This window comes from Phoxinus phoxinus, assembly GCF_949152265.1.
Source record: "Phoxinus phoxinus genome assembly, chromosome: 7".
Lineage (NCBI taxonomy): Eukaryota > Metazoa > Chordata > Actinopteri > Cypriniformes > Leuciscidae > Phoxinus > Phoxinus phoxinus.
The window spans coordinates 12,019,193-12,039,279 of NC_136882.1; the positions used below are offsets into that span (position 1 = coordinate 12,019,193).

Sequence of the window (20,087 nt, forward strand, 5' to 3'; positions counted from 1 at the left end):
ATATTTAATCAAACACCACACTATTGAAATGAGTCTGAAGGTGATGTGACCGACCATGCCCTGGAGAATGGCCGTTTCTTCTGCCTTGGCCAGTGGTTTGATGGTGTGAAAGAGAAACATGGTGAGAATCTCTGGGCCGAGCCACTGCTGAGTGGTGCTCCCGACCTGAGGAGGCTCGGCTAGGGCGATGATCCTGAATGACGGGTGGATTGGGAAGATGGATCTGCGGAGAAGATAGCAGTTATAACTGGTTTCTTATTTACATCAAGCACAGTCTCTTTATCAATTCTTGATCCATACTGGAATAATAATACAAAACATCAACAATTGTAATGCTTAGACAGAGGTTTATAGAGTGGCTTGAGAATCTATAAAAAACAAGTGTACTCAAATCGATTAATGCACAGCTAGCCGTGGATTATCCTGCTTAAACCATGGTTTAACCATGGATCATGTGACACTGAAGACTGGAGTAATGATGCTGAAAATTCAGCTTTGCATCACAGGCATAGCATTTTTTAAATATATTAAAATAGATAAATTGTAAGAATATTTCACAGTATTACTGTTTTTACTAGATTTCTGATTGAATAAACCTCGCAGCCTTAGCAAGCATAGGGACTTCTCAAAAACATAAAAAAAATCCTACGACCCCAACCTTTTGAATGGTAGTGTATCTTTCTGAGGTATCCAAATATTATGCATGTTACAGACTGTGCAACTGAATCATAGGCTATGATGCAAGATAATATAGAAGAATAAAACGTCAGCAGCATGTGCTAGTGGTAAACAAATAGAGGAAGATGAATCACATTTTGGCAATTGTGGTTTTTATGTGAGCTGAAGAAAAGAGGAGGAAGCAAAAAAGGAGAATATGGACATAGGTCATATAGTGAAAAGAGGCCAACTTGGTATGCCAATCTTGCACATGAAGCTTGAAATAAGTAGTTTACGTTTTGATCGATACGCAATTTCATGTTGCATTTCTATTGGCTAGTCAGTAGACGTAGGTCGTAGCAGCAAACACACTGTGAGATGATCGTGCTAAACTTCTGACACTGTCGGAAAATTATCGCAGGCTATTTTTGGTCGCAAGACCGTGACAACGGCCGACTTTGAAACTCTCTCACTGTTATCACAAATATGATGTAAAGCTGCTTTGAAACAATCTGTATTGTGAAAAGCGGAATATAAATACAGGTGACTTGACAATGGAGCAACATGACGAGCAGGTGACCTGAAAACTATCACTAGTCACAGTGCATGTCAATCTTTGTTATTATGATTATGATATGTGCATAGCCAAAGGCACCTGATCACTGATGACGATATGAGAACAAGAGGAGGTGAAGCCAGTCCATTCATCTGTCAAAGTGAATAGGATATGCCCATGTCAAGATCTGTGCCCTCGCTGATCTCTGGCACACTGATATTGTATCGCTGACAATAGCTCGTGCTCGAGCTGCATCGCCACCTAATCCCACTGGACAGCTCCGTCTATTTATAAACAGTGAAGCACACTGCATGAAATGCAGAGATACACCTACTGACAGTGAGAGCGATCGAGATTCTTCATTATCACACCATTTTAGATCTTCATCAGATCAACTGCCTCCTGTTGCCTAGCAACACCTTCCTGCCTTCCAAGTCCATGTCCCTGGCTTCAAAGACACCAGCTCCGCTTTCTTACATTTACACATCATTACTGAATGTACCACTTGTTAGCAATAATCATACACAGGTGCACTGCTATAATATTTACTCATAACACTGAATGTGTCACTGAGAAAACTATAAGAAACACCATTTATCCAAACAAGGTTAAGTTACCAGGGGCAGCCATGTTAAGCTACAAAACAAAAGAGTGAATTCCATGCGACTACCTCTACTTCTTAAGCCATATAATAGGTTTGTGTGAGGAAATAACAGACATTATCCACTGTAAAATCTGTAAAAATCGAATATGTGATCATTTATGTTCAAATATGGTGCATCAAGACCCATTTCGCCGTTTTGGCGTACATCTCACTGTAAATCCAGTTGAGAACCAATTTGCTTTAAACGATGATTCTGAAACTGTTCCTGCAACACAAAAAGCCTGAGAGTGAAATGAAAAGACAGTGTTGACCTCAGGAGGTCAAAGGCTCCCGCCCTGCCCACGCAACCAAGCAAAGTGTGACTTTCAGAGGCGTCATTAATAGGCCTGAGCAGTGAAGACAAGAGTGTGTATGTGAGCCTGAGGCCGACAGAAACAGAGGCTCGATAATTAAGAGCAGTATTGGAACCACATGAAGAGACCACAAGTGAAGTCTGAGACATCGACTAGAAACACAGGAAGAGGAAGTGGCTTTATTTCAACCTCAGACACGCCACCACAAACATCCTTCCTACCCGTCTAGGTGGGGCTCCACCAGCAGGACACAAATATACATCCAACAGCTCTGATTTCTTCACCAACACACTCACAGATTTGTAATTTCACTGACCAGCTGTTGATTATCTATGGTTATGGTTACAATAAAACCATGTCATCTAATGCTCCATCCATGAGAAATTGACTAAAGATGGAAAATTAAGCCTTAGACAATATTTTAGTTTCAATTTTTGCTGGCTGGGATCGACTCTCCTAAACCTCCTCCATGGATTTAGATAGTCTATGAGGCACAGACTTTCAACTTGTGGGACATGATGAATCACCCACTTTAAAGTTGATTGCTGATTCTTCTGGACAACCAACAGACAAGAAACGCTGATTGCCGTACTCACTTTCATGCTGTTTTAAACCTATATGATTTTCTTTCTTTAATGGAACACAAAAGAAGAAATTCTGAAGACAATGCTGGTCACTCTTTTTAGTGATCGCAATGAATGAAAACTCAGGCTGTAAAGTGTAAAAAACAATGCAAAAGTACCATACATAACTCTGGATTCATAGGATTCATGTGCTATATTTAAAGTCTTCCTTAACAGGGATGCAAACATAAAAAAGGATAATTTTTATATATATAAGGATTTAGTTGATTTTAGCATGAGGATGGAGAAGGAAAAGTATTTTTTTTTTTTATGTACAAAGTATAATAAAAATAATAGTCGTCTCAAGACAAATTAACATTGTTTGTGACTATACAACAACAACTATAACTATTATTATTATAAATTAAATTATAAAAATGAAATCATTACAAAAATGTTACTATAATAATGATACGATTGTACTGTAAAATAAAAAGTAATAATCATTTTATAGAAACAGTAACATGTAGAGATCGACCTATAATCGATTTAACCGATATTTTCCCCAATATTTAAGCATTTTTACATAATCTGATATCGGTTTTGCAATATCGGATTCACCGATAAATGTTGTAGGCATTTTGAGAACCACACACAAGACATTAAATCACTGCGTCTGAGGGAAAACCAGTCAACAAAGGTGTTCAAGTAACTTGCTACCCGAATAGTCCACTTAACTTGAGGGTGAGTAAATGATGACTAAATTTTCCTTTTTGTTTCAAACCTGTATAAATGTCTTTCTTCTGCTGAACACAAAAGATGATATTTTGATGAATGTCGGTTACCAAACAGTTAATGTGCCCCATTGACCTTTTTCCTTCAAAATATCTTTTGTGTTGCACAGTCAAAAAGGTTTGGTTCAAGGGTGAGAAAAATATGAGAGAATGTTTATTTTTGTCCAACATCATGGAGTTCATTTGGTTCCCAAAAAAAGAAATAAAATTAACCAGATCTGAAAAAGCTACAAGCGTGCTAAAACAATGCCGTATACTGTATAAAAAATAAAATAAAAGAGAGTCATACTTGGTGTTATTATCTTATAAAAAAAAAGACTGGAACTGTAAAAACTTTAGTTTATTACAGTAACTATAAGATGATGCTCCATAGCAACAAAATATTGCAGTGTAAAATTTCTCAGCCGCTTTATAAATTACACATCTGAAGAAAAGTAAGGACAGACTGGAATAAACAGCAAGTGTCATGGTGCTAACTGACAAAACCTATAAAGTCAGCCCTCGGATTAAATTGAGCTGGACCGTCTGGTGGGCAGTTTCCTGTTATTGCGGTCCTGAGATGAAAGCGGCCCCATTGTCATGGCCTGAAATGCATCTCATCGTAACTCAGTGTTTCTCACAGACATGGACGCATGGTCTAGACTCGCTGTCACAAAGCTTGTTGGTCTGTGATAGTGTCTCTCTATAGAGATGATGTCACGGGGAGTTAATCAACACCTCCCATGTGGCTTTGTCCATGAGGTGTGTGTGTGTGTGTGTGTGTGTGAGCCGTCACAACACTCATTCATTCATGACCGCGGTTGCTTCAGGCTAACTGAGACAGAGAACTGGACGTGAAATATTGACGTATTGAGTGATCTGAAAGCACATCAAATATTAACCAACTGTGAACGGCAAAAAAATAATAATTCACATGAAACATGATTTTTACAAATCCGTTTTAAGATACATTCATATGTGGTTTAAAATCCTATTCAAATCTTATTTCTGGAAGTCCATTTCAGTACGATTACTCTGATTAGCTTTTTTGCTAGTAATTTTTTAGTCACATCTGATGTTTTCTGTAATGATATCAGTGATCATTGCTTTGTAGCATGTATCCAGAAAAAGTGTACACACAGACAACCTAGTGTAATTTGATTGAAACGTTCTTTTACATATTTTAATGAGCAAGCTTTTTTTACGTGATTTAGCTGCTGTCATTAATACACATGCCCCTCTAAAACCTATTCAGCATAAAAATCACACTAGTCCATGGATAAATCAGGACCGAGTTATTTTACTACACCAGAAAAATGTGCTTTAAAAGAAATCCAGTCAGTCTCAGATCTGACTGGATTTCTTTTAAAGCACATTTTTCTGGTGTAGTAAAATTCAGCTGTAAAGGTTATGAACGATATTTACAATGCTTTAGATACACAACAATTTCAGACAACATCGGACTATGTGTACTCAAGCCGTCCGAAAAGCAAAATACGGTACTATATAAAGCAATTCTCTATTAGTTTCTCAAATTCAAGAACATTTTGGAATACTGTAAAAGAACTAGAGAATAAATTTATATTAACACAAGGGCCTGCTTAACTTAAAAAACGAATATATTGTTGTTACAGACAAAGCTAAATTAGCAGATCTTTTAAACAAACATTTTATTAGAGCGAGTAATTTATTCAAAAATTCTGTTTCTAAGCAGAGTAGAAAAAAAAATTAAGACACAAAAGTTGTTCATTACTTTTTAGTTTTTCCTTACAAACAGTTGCTAAGTCACAGGTTTGGTTTGAATTTTATAAACTAAAAAAAAAAAACCCTGCTGGTCTAGATATCTTGGACCCATTCTTTTTTATTATAGCTGAACGTCTAACATATATTTTACATTTATCTATATATACTGCAGAGATAAAACCCCTAAAACCTGTAAAACTGCCATTGTATCCCCTGTTTATAAGAATGGTGATAAAATGGATCCAAATTCATATAGGCTATTTTCAGTTTTGCCTTGTGTTGCAAAAGTAATCAATTAATAAGCAATTATTAGGGTTTCTTAATAAATTGAACATATCTAATGCTCAATCTCAATCATCATTTAGTTGCATTACAGCAGCTGTAAAGGTTATGAACGATATTTATAATGCTTTAGATACACAACAATTTTGTGCAGCATTTTTTATTGATCTTGCGAAAGCTTTCTAAACTTGGCTTCTTATATCGAAATAGATCTACGTTCACTACATCAGTTGATAACTCTATGATGTTATCCAGATTATGTAGTATTGCTATTGGCGCATCTAATTTAACTTTATCTTGGTTCTCTAATTATCCATTTAGTAGATCCCAACAACTATCTGAGCTATTAACAGTTAACAAAGGGGTTCCTCAAGGCTCTGTGTTGGCCTCAACCTTGTTTTCAGTTTATATTAATAGTGTTTCCCAGGCTATCTGCAGTGAGAAAATCTATGTTCACCTATACGCGGATGATACCATTCTTTACTCTATAGGATCATCATATGATGAAATTTGAAAACGGGTACAGGATAGTTTTAATAGTATTCAAGAAGCTTCTAATGATTTCAATTAGTCTTGAATAGCCTACAAACGAAGGTAATGTGGTTCGGAAAGAACCAACCGTGTAAGATATTACTTCCCTAAATGGGGTAAAACTAAGTGTTAAATTCATATAAATATCTTGAATTTGGCTTGATAGCTATGATAATCATATAATCAATCTTCAGAAGAAAGTTAAATCTAGACTTGTTTTTTTAAATAGATCTACGTTCACTACATCAGCTAAGAAATATCTTGTTGAAACCACTATTTTACCGTTGTTTGACTATTGTGATGTACTGTATAGGAATGTTCTAGATAGAACAATTAGATGCATTATATCATGCATCTATTAGATTGATAACAAATGCACTTTGCAGAACACATTATTGTGAACTGTATTCCCTTTTAAAGTGGACGTCATTACATATTAGATGGGAAATACACTAGTGTGTTTTTATTTATAAAGTCCTATTAGGTTTGTTACCCATATATCTTCAAGAGTTGCTGCAAGAAACCAGATCATCTAATCATATTAATTAAATTATCTCTAGGACGATTTTTTCTTATGGTCGTTCCACTTTTGCTGCTCCAAATGATTGGAATATGCTACAAAAGTCGTGGAAATTAGAGACGTATATTTCAATCTCTGCAAACTACTAGAGTGTTTATTTGTGTGTATAGTAATGCATGTTTGTACAACTTTCAGGAGATTTTAACTCTCCTGCCAGGCTGTTGTTGAAAATAAGAACTTTTTCTTAAGTGACTTGCCTGGTTAAATAAAGGTTAATACAGGTAAATACTGTTTAGAGATAGTGTGTGAATAAAGAATAGGATTACCGGTATGAGCACATACAGGTCAGAATGTTGACTTAGAAGTTTGCTTTGGATCAATAATAAAGCTCTATTGGAGCCGTTTACAGTAAGCTCCACTGCTTTTAATTGTTGTTCTATGTAAACATGCAGTAGACGGACATTTGTCCGGAAAAATCAATATCGTAATTTAATTTTACGGTTATTTACCGGATTCAGTGTGTCATAGAAACTAATGCAGATATTCCGGAAAACAAAAGAGCACAAATCAGAACTGACCAGTTGCGATACACTGAGTGGACAGTCATCATTCATTTAGATCAATAGTCTCTGATTTTAGCTATATTTTTATGTGTATTTTTTATGAATGTTTTGATGTTGTTTGTTAGCTCTAACCTCAGACAAATTTCAATCACTATGTGATAGACAAAGTTTTCAAACCTGAATTGAAGTACATTGGATATGCCATTATCATCTGATTGCTTGGAGATGGTTCATACAAAGAAAGGGCTGCTATGAATGTGCTAAATAATCTCCCCTATGAGACGCTGTGCACACATACAGGTGTTGTTTGGTGTGAAATTTCTATTCTGTTCCATGATTGTGGCACACTACACATGTTCCCATTCTGTAAGTGCAGTTGTCACAGCAACGAATGTATAGATGGAAGGCAGCTCTCATGAGAAATGGCACTGATAGGTGCTGGGATCCCTTTCCAACGGTCAGTCGTATTGCGTAGCTATACACTAAATAGAAAACTAGTCCCATGTAAGTGCTTAATTTCTACGGCACACTTCTTGAAAAGCATTATCTCAGCTGGACATAAAAACGTTTACAGATTTATGAGAGCCTTGGTCCATTCCTAAGACCATTATGTGTGTATCCAACTTAAATGGATCTTTCAGCTTATTCGCACAGGTTTTTTTTTTTAGACACAGGTATAGTTAATATATTTAGTTCATATATAGCAAAACCATTAGACTGAATGTAAAAGTTTTTTTTTTTTAAACGATACTTTGATAATGAGATTTGACGGTGATATATTCTTATATTTTACAAAAAAAAAAAATCTGAGAATTGTGTCTCTTCAAAACACTTTGATACAAGCGCTCGATTCATATGGATTACTTAATAACTTTTGAAGCTTTAAAGTTTTGGTTGTATGGACTTTCAATAGATGGACAAAACTGTTGAGAGAATATTAAATATATCTTAATATGTGTTTTCCGAAGATGAAAGCGATAATTATGCATTAAATGAAGTAAATGGTGACTAACTAATAATCTTTAAATGTATTTTTACTGTGTTTATTTAGACATTCTTGATAATATAATAATGTTTGGTTCCATTACCAGAAACACTATATGCTATCTATATACCAGTAGAATATTTATTAAAAATAACCAGAAGAAAATAGAATGTTGTTTATGTGTGATTTTTATGACAATTATGCAGTTTTTTGCAACAAGATTATTACCTGTCTTGCAGCTCCTGGTCAGTGAGCTTCAGTTCCTCTTTTAGAGTGTGGTAACGGTCCCACCTCAGCAGTCGAGTCCCGTCATACAGAGCCAGCTCTCGGTCATGCAGTAACCTGAGACAGGAGACAGGCCAGATTAATCACCCAACTAATCAATAGTGAAGATCAGCAATCTGCTCTAAAGTGAAGATTACAAGCACAGGAATAGCCAGCGTTGGGATTTTCATACCAAGAGTGTTCTCAGATAATTTTTTTTTTTTTTTTTTAAATCTACCAAAAATACCATAAACAAAAGTATTTAAAAATCTAAAAATTCTAGTTGTTTGTCCACCTATTATTATTATAAAAATACATATATAAATACATATAATTATTATTAACAATAATTTATATTATATTAGTAGTAGTATTAATAAAAGTAGCAGCAGTATAAATAATTATTATATTACCGGTAGTATTATTCTTTTCATTCTATCAATAAATTACTATTACTACTACAATAATAATTTGTTATTATGAATATTTGAATAATTATTATTAGCAGTTGTAGTAATAATTAAAAATAATAATACAAATAATTTATTTAATATAAATATTTAATATTTAAATTAATAACAACAAAAATAATAATAACATTATGAATAATAATTACATTTTGGACCATTCTGGATGAAGGCCAATAAAAATGATTGCATGATTCAGGGTTAGGACAGGGTGTACGCCTCTAAATGGAGGCGGTTGGGGTTGAGACTGACCTGGACAGCACAGCCAGAGTGCCCAGGTTGACCCGATGGATGCCGTCCAGCAGCACCAGCTTGCCCTCCTGAGCAGCAGTGACCAGTGGGGATGCCCTCCAGGCGGTGTCTCCATTAGGCAGGGTGTACCTCTGCTGGAGCAGGTCCCGCGCTGTCATATCCTAACACACACACACACACACACACACACACACACACACACACACAGAGAGAGAGAGCAGCAACGCCTGTCATTTTCTGTATCCTGTTGTACAATGACAGAGAGGGTAGAGGTGAAAGAAGGACAGAAGTGTGTGTGGGCTGGGTTTTAACAATGCATTTGAGTACAGCTTCACGTGGAGACACACTGATCGGAGGGCAGCCATTCACACTCATAGGCTTCACAATGACTGTACAATAACACATCCGTAATGACTCGAGATGAAATCAAAAGGGCAACGATCTCAAGTAGTTTCAGATCAATATATCAGATCATTTTAAATAAATGTTGAGTCAAATTAACATGTTCAATCATTTTTGTACAAAGGATTTTCTGGTTTGTTCCAGTTTTTCCTTCAGTTCATAACTTTTCTGTTTAAGTTTATTATATGTAGCTGTTTGTGCATGTATAAGATCTGCAAAGTTACAAAGCTCAAAGTATCCCACAATTTTTTTTTATTCTATCTAAAAGAAGGTATATTCAGACCTAGCTAAAACACTTCGATTGAATTCTCCCTCACCAACCTACATCACAAGGTGGACATATTTGCATAATGCCACCAAAAAGCATTGACCGCCATGTCGTGAGACGCTGTGTGTTTCTATGTGAAAGCAAAAGCATTTGGCCAATTGAAAGTGGACGCCATTAGGACATTAAGATTTATGTACAACACTGTTCCAGAACAGTACAGCCCAAATGTTTGTGTGTGTGCAGCGCATTTTACGGCGGACAGTTTCCTGAACCTGGGAGAGTACTAGACCGGCTTTGCACAAAGGCTATTTCTAAAAATAAAAAAAGGGATAATTTCAACTCTGCTAGGGCAGTCTGGCGCTTCTGATTCAGAGCCTGGAGTATGTTTTATTATTTGTTAAAGTATTATTAGCTATTGATTGTTCAATTGTGGAGTTTTGTGCTGTATAGCATACTGCTAATGCACATTGTTTGTCGTTCTTACGATCAAAAGTGCAGAGATGGATTTACGTTAACAAACATACTGTAGTATCCTCTGTTCTCCGCCGCTTGTGTACTGCAAATATACACGAGTATCTGATTGGTCATCTGCATTTTCTCAATGAAAACTGATATGGTAAACCTGACAACATTATTATGTCTTTATAATTGCTTTGGAACCTGAAGGGGGCGTTACATTTCCGACACACGTTTGAGGTGTTCGGCCAATCACAACGCACTGGGTCAGCTGGCCAATCAGAGCACACTATACTTTTTGGAAGGAGTGGCTTTGTAGAAATCAACGTGTTTTAGAAAGACGGGGCTACAATAATGAGAATAATTTGAACATTAAAGCATGTTAACATATTCTATCACACCCAATACACAAAATAATGATCTTTGAAAATAGCTTCATATGACCCCTTTAAGTCATATGCCATACACTCTAGAGTGTGTCGCAACTAGAGTACTCACACACTATTCTATACTGTTTTGGAGTATACATAGTGTGAGTAGTGTTCACACAAAAATTTATATATAATAGAAAAAGAACACTTTAAATGACCGGATGATGCACCGGACACTTCTTGCACTTCACTGTCGCAGCTTTAATTACAGACCAGCCAATGAGCATGTGCAGTCATAAGCATGAATCTCAGGTTGCTATGGGAAATTAAGCTTTTAAAGACAGCTGCGAGGACTTTACCAATCAGTGATTGGCTCTTTTACTTAGAAGGTATGATATATTCTGCCATATTGAACGTTGCAGTTTCTCCCATTCATAAGCAATGGGAGTGAACTGTCTTTCAATATCTAGTCTTTGGTACATAGTGCACAAGTGCATGGTGTATAGTGCGTTATTTGGGACACAACTAATATTTCATAATAATACTGTATTTTTGATTTAATAAATGTAGCCGTGGTGAGCAGAAGAAAATAGCCTCAAGCTTGTTCAAACATACAAACTCCAATTTCACCAATATAAAGTATCATAAAGTTCACATTTTATTTTTGTTATTATACACTGAATTTAATTTAGAAAGCCTTGAGCGTCGAAATAAGATCAGCTGAACTTTTCCTCTAAGACTGTTTGCTTGAGGAAAATTAGCATGAACTTTTAAGGCAAGGAAAACATTGAAAAGTTATCTTAAGGTGAATCTACACAGGGAGAACAAAACTATCATAACAAGAGGAAACACAAGACACAAAACATCATTGCTTGTCAAAGCGAGTGCCAAGACTTTTTCTGGGCCGTGACGTAGTATTTGTTTCCACAACTAAAAGCACTGTATGTCATCGGGGATGAGCCGTGGCCCGTACGAGTTCATAAAAGGGCTTCAGAGGGCTAATGAAGTGGGCTACAAAATTCCTCTTTTCCCCATACACTATGACCTTCTGCTCTCACCGGGCAAAAATAACTTAAGCATGATGCACAAACAGCTTCCCTTTCCTGCTCTATTCTCACCGAGCCAAAGGAATTCCCGACATTCCAGGACAAACGCACACATGCACGCAGCGGTTTATTACCTGCGGTGCTCATGTTTACTCTCCGTTTTAAGCCTGCATCAAAACACGAGCATGCTGCGATAAGACCCAGATGCTAACGGGCCTCTCAGCTGGTGTGAAAAGCACCCGGACGCTGGTCACACAGCAAGAGCTCTTCAAATAATTTCAGATGAAGACTCGGTGTGCACTGTCGTGTTTTTGATCAAAACATTAAAGGAAAAGTTCTTCCAAACAGCTTTAGGTCTCTCCAAACTTGTAAAACTATTGTGGAACAGAAATCGAGCAATTTTTATTCCACAATTCCTCAAAATCTAGAGAGCTGCCCTCCGCTCTACATAGGCAGCATCACTACACAGGCAGTAACATGTTGCTAAGCTAACAATGTGATACTCTGGGAAAGCTGTGGCCTAATGGTTAGAGAGTCAGACTTGTAACCCAAAGGTTCGATTCTCAATACCGACAGGAAATGACTATCGGGGGCACCTAACCCCCAATCGCTCCCCACGCACCTCAGCAAAAATGGCTGCCCACTACTCGGGTGTGTTCACTACTCGATGCTACAAATGTGTGTGCACTAACTTGGATAGGTTAAATGCAGAGGACAAATTCCAAGTATGGGTTACCAGTTAAGTGAAGTAATTGTGTAAAATACAAATTTTCATTTGTACTTCACAGAATTGAATAACCAAAATACAAAACTCAATTGTCAACAAAGTTTTCCACAACACTGTAAAAAATGTTTGCAATTGACGCTTCACAGGGAGCTTGATTGACAGGTGATCTGACCAATCATACTTGGGGTGTCATACGCGATGTATTTATCACTGCGTGACAACATGGTGTGTGTGTGTGAGAGCGGCGTAGATTGTCGGACATAGCGACAGTAACTAAGGGGGGACGGTCAATTGCATCAAACCGTTTGCGAATGGTCAATTGCATCAAACAAACAGTAAATAATTTTTTTACTTTGTTAAATGTAAGTTATTTGACCATATATTGTGAAAAACTTGAAATGGTTTAACACCGCATTATATGTAATTTTACTGTAAAATACCATCAGCTCAGTAGATTTTGGAACTGAGCCATTGAGTTCTGACAGCAGTTCTGAATAGGGCCAATGCTGTTAATGATAACTGGGGGAGATCAAGGACAGTCCATGACTCTGATCTTAAAATAGAAACAACCCAAGAACATATGGCTATTTAAGGACTGCAGCTCAAAAATGGTTTATGTGGTCTTACAAGAATCACAAATATTAAAAACACCAATGATTGCTGATGGAAACTCTGTGACCCCTGTGGTGCATAACCTCTGGCTCTGTGTGCTGATGCCCAGGACAACACTGAGCTTTCCTCAACAAACCTCACTTTCCACAGCTGCACACAAGTGAGCAAACACAAAACCATGCTCATGTGATACGAAAGTAAACTCAAAGACCAAAACAGAAGAGATGAATGTTCTGGGTTAAAGGTACATCCAGTATTTACACATTCCCTGACCCCCGGTAGTATATTACATATATATTTTCCCCTCATGAAAATGATTCAGATTTTGAGAAAATGAGCGAATCGTGTAGTCCATAGAAATCTATCCACGATTGCTCCACGCGGCTCCGGGGGGTTAATAAAGGCCTTCTGAAGCGAAGCGATGCAAGAAAAATAGCCATATTTAACATGTTACAAAGTAAAATTTTAGCTTCCGGCCAAACGAACATTCGCAGTCTACTTGCGTCTAAAGCGCAACTTACGCAACTTGTGATGTCGGAAGTGCGTAGTGGGTCATGGCGCAGCGTAAATATCAGCAGTATGTTGCATTACTCGCAGAAGTTGTGCTTGGACTTAAATCGAATCCGTATGTTCGTTTGGCCGGAAGCTAGTTATTTTACTTTTTTTACTTTTTAAATATGAATATTTTTCTTACACAAACGCATCACTTCAGAAGGCCTTTATTAACCCCCTGGAGCCATGTGGAGTATTTTTATGATGGATAGATGCACTTTTATGGACTTCAAAACAGAAACAGCCATTCACTGCCATTATAAATCTTGGAAGAGCCTGGACATTTTTTTTTATATAACTCCGATTGCATTCGTCTGAAATAAAAATATCATATACACCTAGGATGACTTGAGGGTGAGCAAATCATGTGCTAATTAAAATTTTTTGGGTGAACTAACCCTTTAAAGTAACATTTTAGGATCAATACAAGTTAAGTTCTACTGACAGCATTTGTAACACAATACCCCAGAAAATAACAGATCGACTACAATAAATTAAACTACGATTTTGTCAACAGCTGAGGTAAGATACACAACCATTTTCTGTTGTAATTGATAGCATCTGAGGCATAGAGCTCAACTCGAAACTTGTATTGACCCCAGAACATATTCCTCTAAACAAATGTTACCAATTTGTAATCTTGGGACTGATTAGTTTTTATTATTTTCTCATGCGTTGACATTACCTGATAAAGCATAATTGGTTCAATGCTGTAGCCCAGCATTTCAGCAAACTCTCTCGCAATCATGGATTTGCCACAACCCTGAAAGAAAGAAGAAGAAAAAAGAAACGACATTAGCCAAACCACAAGGCAATAGTACTACACGAGCATATGATTTACATTGTTCATCTGATCTAATCTTACACAGAATCTCTTAAATAAGAACACAACCCATGACGCACACACAGAAGACCCTGATGATCTTCCAGCATTACCTTAACAGGCAGTGTGAATAGTGAGCTATTGTTCTTGTTCGACACACATCAACTTTCTAGTTCATAGTGCATTTGCTCCAAGAGGGTGGCCACAGGAAGTTGCCTGTGTACCTTGGCTCCGATCAGACACATGTCTTTGACGAGGTGGGACTGCATCATCTCAGCCAGCAGGCGGTCGTGTGTGGGGGTGCCGATGAACGCGGGACTGCTGTTGGGTGGGCGAATCGGCCGCGTCCCAGAAGGAACCTGACGAGAAACCACAGCATTTCCTTTAGAGGGAAGTAATGGCATTAACTTATAGCTCTTAGCTACAGTGACACTTGGCTGACCCCGTGGATGCCATCAGTTAGTTTTATTACTTTAGTACTGATTGCCCATTGTACTCACGCGCTCATCAAATATGTCTGTGATTGGCTACAAAATCAGCGCTTCAAAAAAATGTTGTAAATATACATCAATGACACTCTTCACTGTGCGCTTACACAGATACACACGGGACCGTTTGAAAGCAGGCCTGCTTGTGCTTTCAAAAAACGTTCAAACACTTCCGTTTTCTCTCAAAAGCTACCGTGCGTTGATCATTGTAGCCAATCACAGGCATATCCGATGGGTGCGTGAACACAATGGCCAATCAGAGGTGTTTACGATTCCGCTCAACAGTGTCAAAGCGTCAGTACTGATTTGGTACCAAAGTCGGTACTTTTGGCAACACTACTACAATTCATGAGATATTTCCCTAAAACAGCACTTTACCACCATCGCTGTGTCCTGACCTGAAAGGTGGTGTTCTGGTTGGCAATGTTGAGCGTGACGGCTGCCTGTTCTGCATGATCTCCACTCACAAACTCAACGTTCACCACTGCAGTCGGAGAAGGCTTTGTGCTCTCATCAGTCAATTCAAACCTCTGAGAAGAGAGTCTCTATTAGTGATAACTGAATACATGCAGTATTTAATCAGTGTATGCACCAGTTTACAGCTCAGATTTTAAGCTACTAGGCTACAAAACCCCATTATTATTATTATTTTGTGCAAGAGTGAGAAAGGACCTTACACTGAGCACCCCTTCTACGGCGGTGCGGCCTTCCTTCCCCAGCATGGCCTGGTATGGGTAAAGCCTCTGGACCAGCTGCTGCGATGACAGCATGGGGAACCGGTTCTGCAATAGATACAAATGACATTCAACAATATCTACACAATGTACACGATGTACCTGGAATCTACGGGAATGCTTAAAACCCTTATCGTTAACTGTGACGTTTTGTGACAGAAAGTAGATTGTATAGATGCATAATCTGGAACAACAGTTCTTGTCCCCGCACACTTAAAAATAAAGGTTTCAAAAGAGGGGAACCATTTTTGCTTCCCAAAGAAACCTTTCAATGAACAGTTCTTAAAAAAAAAAAAATTCTTAGTGCGAAGAATAAAATAACCTTTTCCCACCATAAAGAACCATTTGTGGCGTGGAAAGGTTCCATGGATGTTAAAGGGATACTCCACTTTTTTTGGAAATAGGCTCATTTTACTTAAAAAAACATAAAAAAACTCAACGTTAAACAGTTGAGTTTTACCATTTTCGAATCCATTCAGCCGAACTCCGGGTCTGACGGTACCACTTTTAGCATAGCTTAGCATAGATCATTGATTCTGATGAGTCCAGTAGCATTTCTTTCAAAATGACCAACGAGTTTCAATATTTTTTCTGTTTAAAACTTGACTCTTCTGTAGTTAAACCGTGTACTAAGATCGACGGAAAATGAAAAGTTGCAATTTTCCGAACCTATATGGCTAGGAACTACTCTCATTCCGGCGTAAGAATCAAGGACCTGTGCGGCCGTACCATGGGTGCAGCAGGCGTAATGATATGACGAAGCACCTGAAAATAGTCCCCAGCTCGGTAACTTCCAACATGACCGGGACTAAGTTTGTGTAGTTTTTAGGCGGCAAATTAGGTTTCCTGTGCGATTAGCCATGGTTCTGTGCGTAGTAAATCTAAATAGTCTCTCACAAATGTCTCCATGCTACAAGGCACGCTCCCTGTGCAAGCAGGTTGTCACGTTGGTTTGTTGACAGCAAGTGCGTCGTCATATCATTACGCCTGCTGCACCCATGGTACGGCCGCACAGTTCCTTGATTCTTACGCCGGAATGAGAGTAGTTCCTAGCCATATAGGTTTGGAAAATCGCAACTTTTCATTTTCCGTCGATCTTAGTACACGGTTTAACTACAGAAGAGTCAAGTTTTAAATAGGAAAAATATTGAAACTCGTTGGTCATTTTGAAAGAAATGCTACTGGACTCATCAGAATCAATGATCTATGCTAAGCTATGCTAAAAGTGGTACCGTCAGACCCGGAGTTCGGCTGAATGGATTCGAAAACGGTAAAACTCAACTGTTTAACTCTGGGGGAGTTGTAAAATGAGCCTATTTCCAAAAAAAGTGGAGTATCCCTTTAAAGGTTTTTCATGGAACCGTAGATGTCAATTAAGTACCTTTATGTGCATAGTGCCGCTATAGATTTCAGAACAATCACGTCACAATAATAACTGTTCTTCATGTCAAACATTTTTAAATTAGCCTTATTTTCACAATTCCAGTAATTCCAGAAATGTCACACTTCCCCCTTAACTGTTGTGTATAATACTTCATGCGATCTGCTACTCACCAGAACTGTGAGGGCTGATGGGAGATTGTCCACAGGGAAATCAGGCAGGTTTAAGCTGGCAGACTCTTGAGAACAAAGAGTAGTGGCGAAAGACAAGAGCTGGGAAACCCTAAGATGGAGGGGAATTGTTTCAACATTCAGTTTGCAACGTAGCCAATGAAAAATCTATGTCTGAAAAGTGCCGTACCTTTCAGGAGGCACATTTGGTCCAATTCTGTACAGATGCTCTAGCTGGTCCTTCAAAACAAAACAAAACAAAAAACCTTAGGACAGTTTTGGTAATACACATCTATAAAAATGCAGATTCATTCATAACGGATGTAGCACCTTGAAGGGAAGGTAGTAGATGTCTCTGGCCTGGAAGCGGGAGCGGAGCGGAGGATCCAGTGGGTTTCCTTTATATCGGGGGACCGGCAGGCCGAGAGCAATGACTCGAAAATCCTCACTCACACGAACTATCTTCCATGCGTCCAGCTCTTCTTTAGTGTGCTCCTATCAGACCAACACAAACAGTAGAGACAGGTAAATAAAACGTTATTTACATAGTATATTTTGACAATAAAATAAATAAAAATACATTTTATTATTTTAAAATAAAATAAAAATGCAATAATGAAACAAAACATTAAAATAAAATATAAAATAAATCACAATTTCTTGGCCTATTAATATATATATATATATGACTAGTAAATGTTCTCAATTGAGCCACCATTGGCAGGTGTTACAAAACGTTAATGTTGTGGTTTGCGTATGTACTTCATACATAATGACAATGTAAATGTTAAAGGAACATGGCGACTTTTTGGGACTTTAGCTTATTCACCGTATCCCCCAGAGTTAGATAAGTCCACACACACCCTTCTCATCTCCATGCGTGCCGTAACTCTGTCTGACGCACCCACCGCTAGCCTAGCTTAGCACAAAGACTGGAGGTAAACAGCTCCAGCTAGCATACTGCTCCCAATGAGTGACAAAATAACACCAACATTTTCCTATTTACATGTTGTAATTTGTATAGTCACAGCGTGTACAAATAACAAGGTCACATGAGACACAGCCATCTTCTAACTATATACACACTGGGAACTATATTGTCAGAAGGCGAAGCACTGCTACTTCTGCGAAGTGATTTGCTCGCAGCGCCTGAGAAGCCCCGTGGTGAGGAGACGAGAGTTCACTCATCGAGTGTTACGCTAATCACTCGCCCAAGTAGCAGTGCTTCGCCTTCTGAGAATGTAGTTCCCAGTATGTATACGGTTAGAAGATGGCTGTGTCTCATGTGACCTTGTTATTTGTACACGCTGTGACTACAAATTACAACATGTAAATAGGAAAATGTTGGTGTTATTTTGTCACTTATTGGGAGCAGGATGCTAGCTGGAGCCGTTTACCTCCAGTCTTTGTGCTAAGCTAGGCTAGCGGTGGGTGCATCAGACAGAGTTACGGCACGCACGGAGATGAGAAGGGTATGTATGGACTTATCTAACTCTGGGGGATACGGTGAATAAGCTAAAGTCCCAAAAAGTCGGCGTGTTCCTTACGTCTCTTTCATGAAGCATCAGTTACAGGACAGATCTCTGACTGGTTGGTCTGTATCTGTGACCCTGTCGTACAGCAGGGTTGTCCTCACCTCCAGGAGTTTGTCGTAGCGCTGTGCTGACATGAGGAAGCGTCCATCTTCCAGCTGCATCTCTCGATTCTCAAGCAGGTTATTGAGAACTGGCAACACATTCCTCTCTGCCTTCTCCAGCCCCTCCAACACCAGAATCCGACCCTCAGTAGCAGCTCGGACAGCACACTGACAGAGGCAGAAAGGACAGGAGCATGTTGAGGAACCTTGCAGGAAGTGATGGAACAGGGCTTATATGACATCAATGTGCAGAATAGGGGCAGGGACATGAGCTCACACTAATTCTCTGGTACAACAACCTTCAAGTTACTGTTCCAGAGCACAATACTGTATCATGAATATTTGAAAAGTAGGAGGAATATTGTAGCTCATACAAATAAATGAACATCAAATCTAGAGTTCAATGCGCAGAAATGAAACCCTTGTGTTATGTTGCGGGTCAATTTGACCCGTTTCGATTTTCTAGTTGAAGGAAATACTGGTTAACCTATGTTTTTTTTCTTGATATTTTGTGACTTTTTCTCATTTATCATCATGAACATGCATGCAAAGTTAACATGCTGATGTGTTTTGACATATACAAACAAAATTACTATTACGTTCGTGTCAATTTGACCCTCATAGGCAGCTATTCAAAAGAAACTGTACAGACACAAAATAAAAACTTTTATTTTATGTATGGCAGGGCACTTCAACTCCAGTTCTAAAGTGCAAGTGTATCTAAAAGTGCTCTAACCCTAACCAAACACATTTGAAAAAGTAAAATCAGGGTGTTCAGAACTCATTGCAAATTACAGATGAAAATCTTTGGTTGAGTCAGTGCAAGCAGGTGGATCCGGAGTCAGACCCACAGGAAATGAAGGAGTGAACACAGATGATGGGAAAAAATGGAAGAGATGTGAGGTGTGCCCATCCAAGTGCGATAGCAAGACCAGCACCGTGTGTGAAGTGCAAGAAATTCATATGCAGAAAACACACACTTGCTGTGTGCTCATCATGTCAGAAGTAACTTCTTGACTTTATGAAATGAGTCTACAAAACAAAAGTTGAGCCAACTTAGGAAAAGTAAACATTATTTTCATTATACAGCTAAATTTAATTGTTCAGTTATGATTTTCTAAGCATAAAATATAAAAAATATAAAATAAATGAAAACGTAAAAAAACAACAACAAAAAAAACCAGTATACTGTTAATCAATAATAATCAAATTTTGTCAAAACAAAACTATTTTAAAAAATGGTTAAAAAACATTTTCATAAATCATATGTTCATATATATATTTTTTTGTAATGTTTGACAAATGTTG

General features: G+C 38.1%; 1 protein-coding gene across 2 annotated transcripts in view; it reads right to left on the bottom strand.

Annotated features, from left to right (window-relative positions):
- Nucleotides 1–20,087, bottom strand: part of vwa8 (von Willebrand factor A domain containing 8) — a 174,888-nt gene that overhangs the window by 145,122 nt on the left and 9,679 nt on the right. For both annotated transcript variants that reach the window (XM_079618780.1, XM_079618781.1), the window contains exons 5-15: nt 18,780–18,947; nt 17,474–17,638; nt 17,334–17,383; nt 17,147–17,255; nt 15,536–15,640; nt 15,257–15,388; nt 14,595–14,729; nt 14,233–14,310; nt 9,114–9,274; nt 8,359–8,472; nt 55–223 (exon numbers count right to left, since the gene is read on the bottom strand). In XM_079618780.1, the coding sequence (XP_079474906.1) occupies nt 55–223; nt 8,359–8,472; nt 9,114–9,274; nt 14,233–14,310; nt 14,595–14,729; nt 15,257–15,388; nt 15,536–15,640; nt 17,147–17,255; nt 17,334–17,383; nt 17,474–17,638; nt 18,780–18,947 (1,386 nt within the window). The remainder of the gene's footprint in view (nt 1–54; nt 224–8,358; nt 8,473–9,113; nt 9,275–14,232; nt 14,311–14,594; nt 14,730–15,256; nt 15,389–15,535; nt 15,641–17,146; nt 17,256–17,333; nt 17,384–17,473; nt 17,639–18,779; nt 18,948–20,087) is intronic.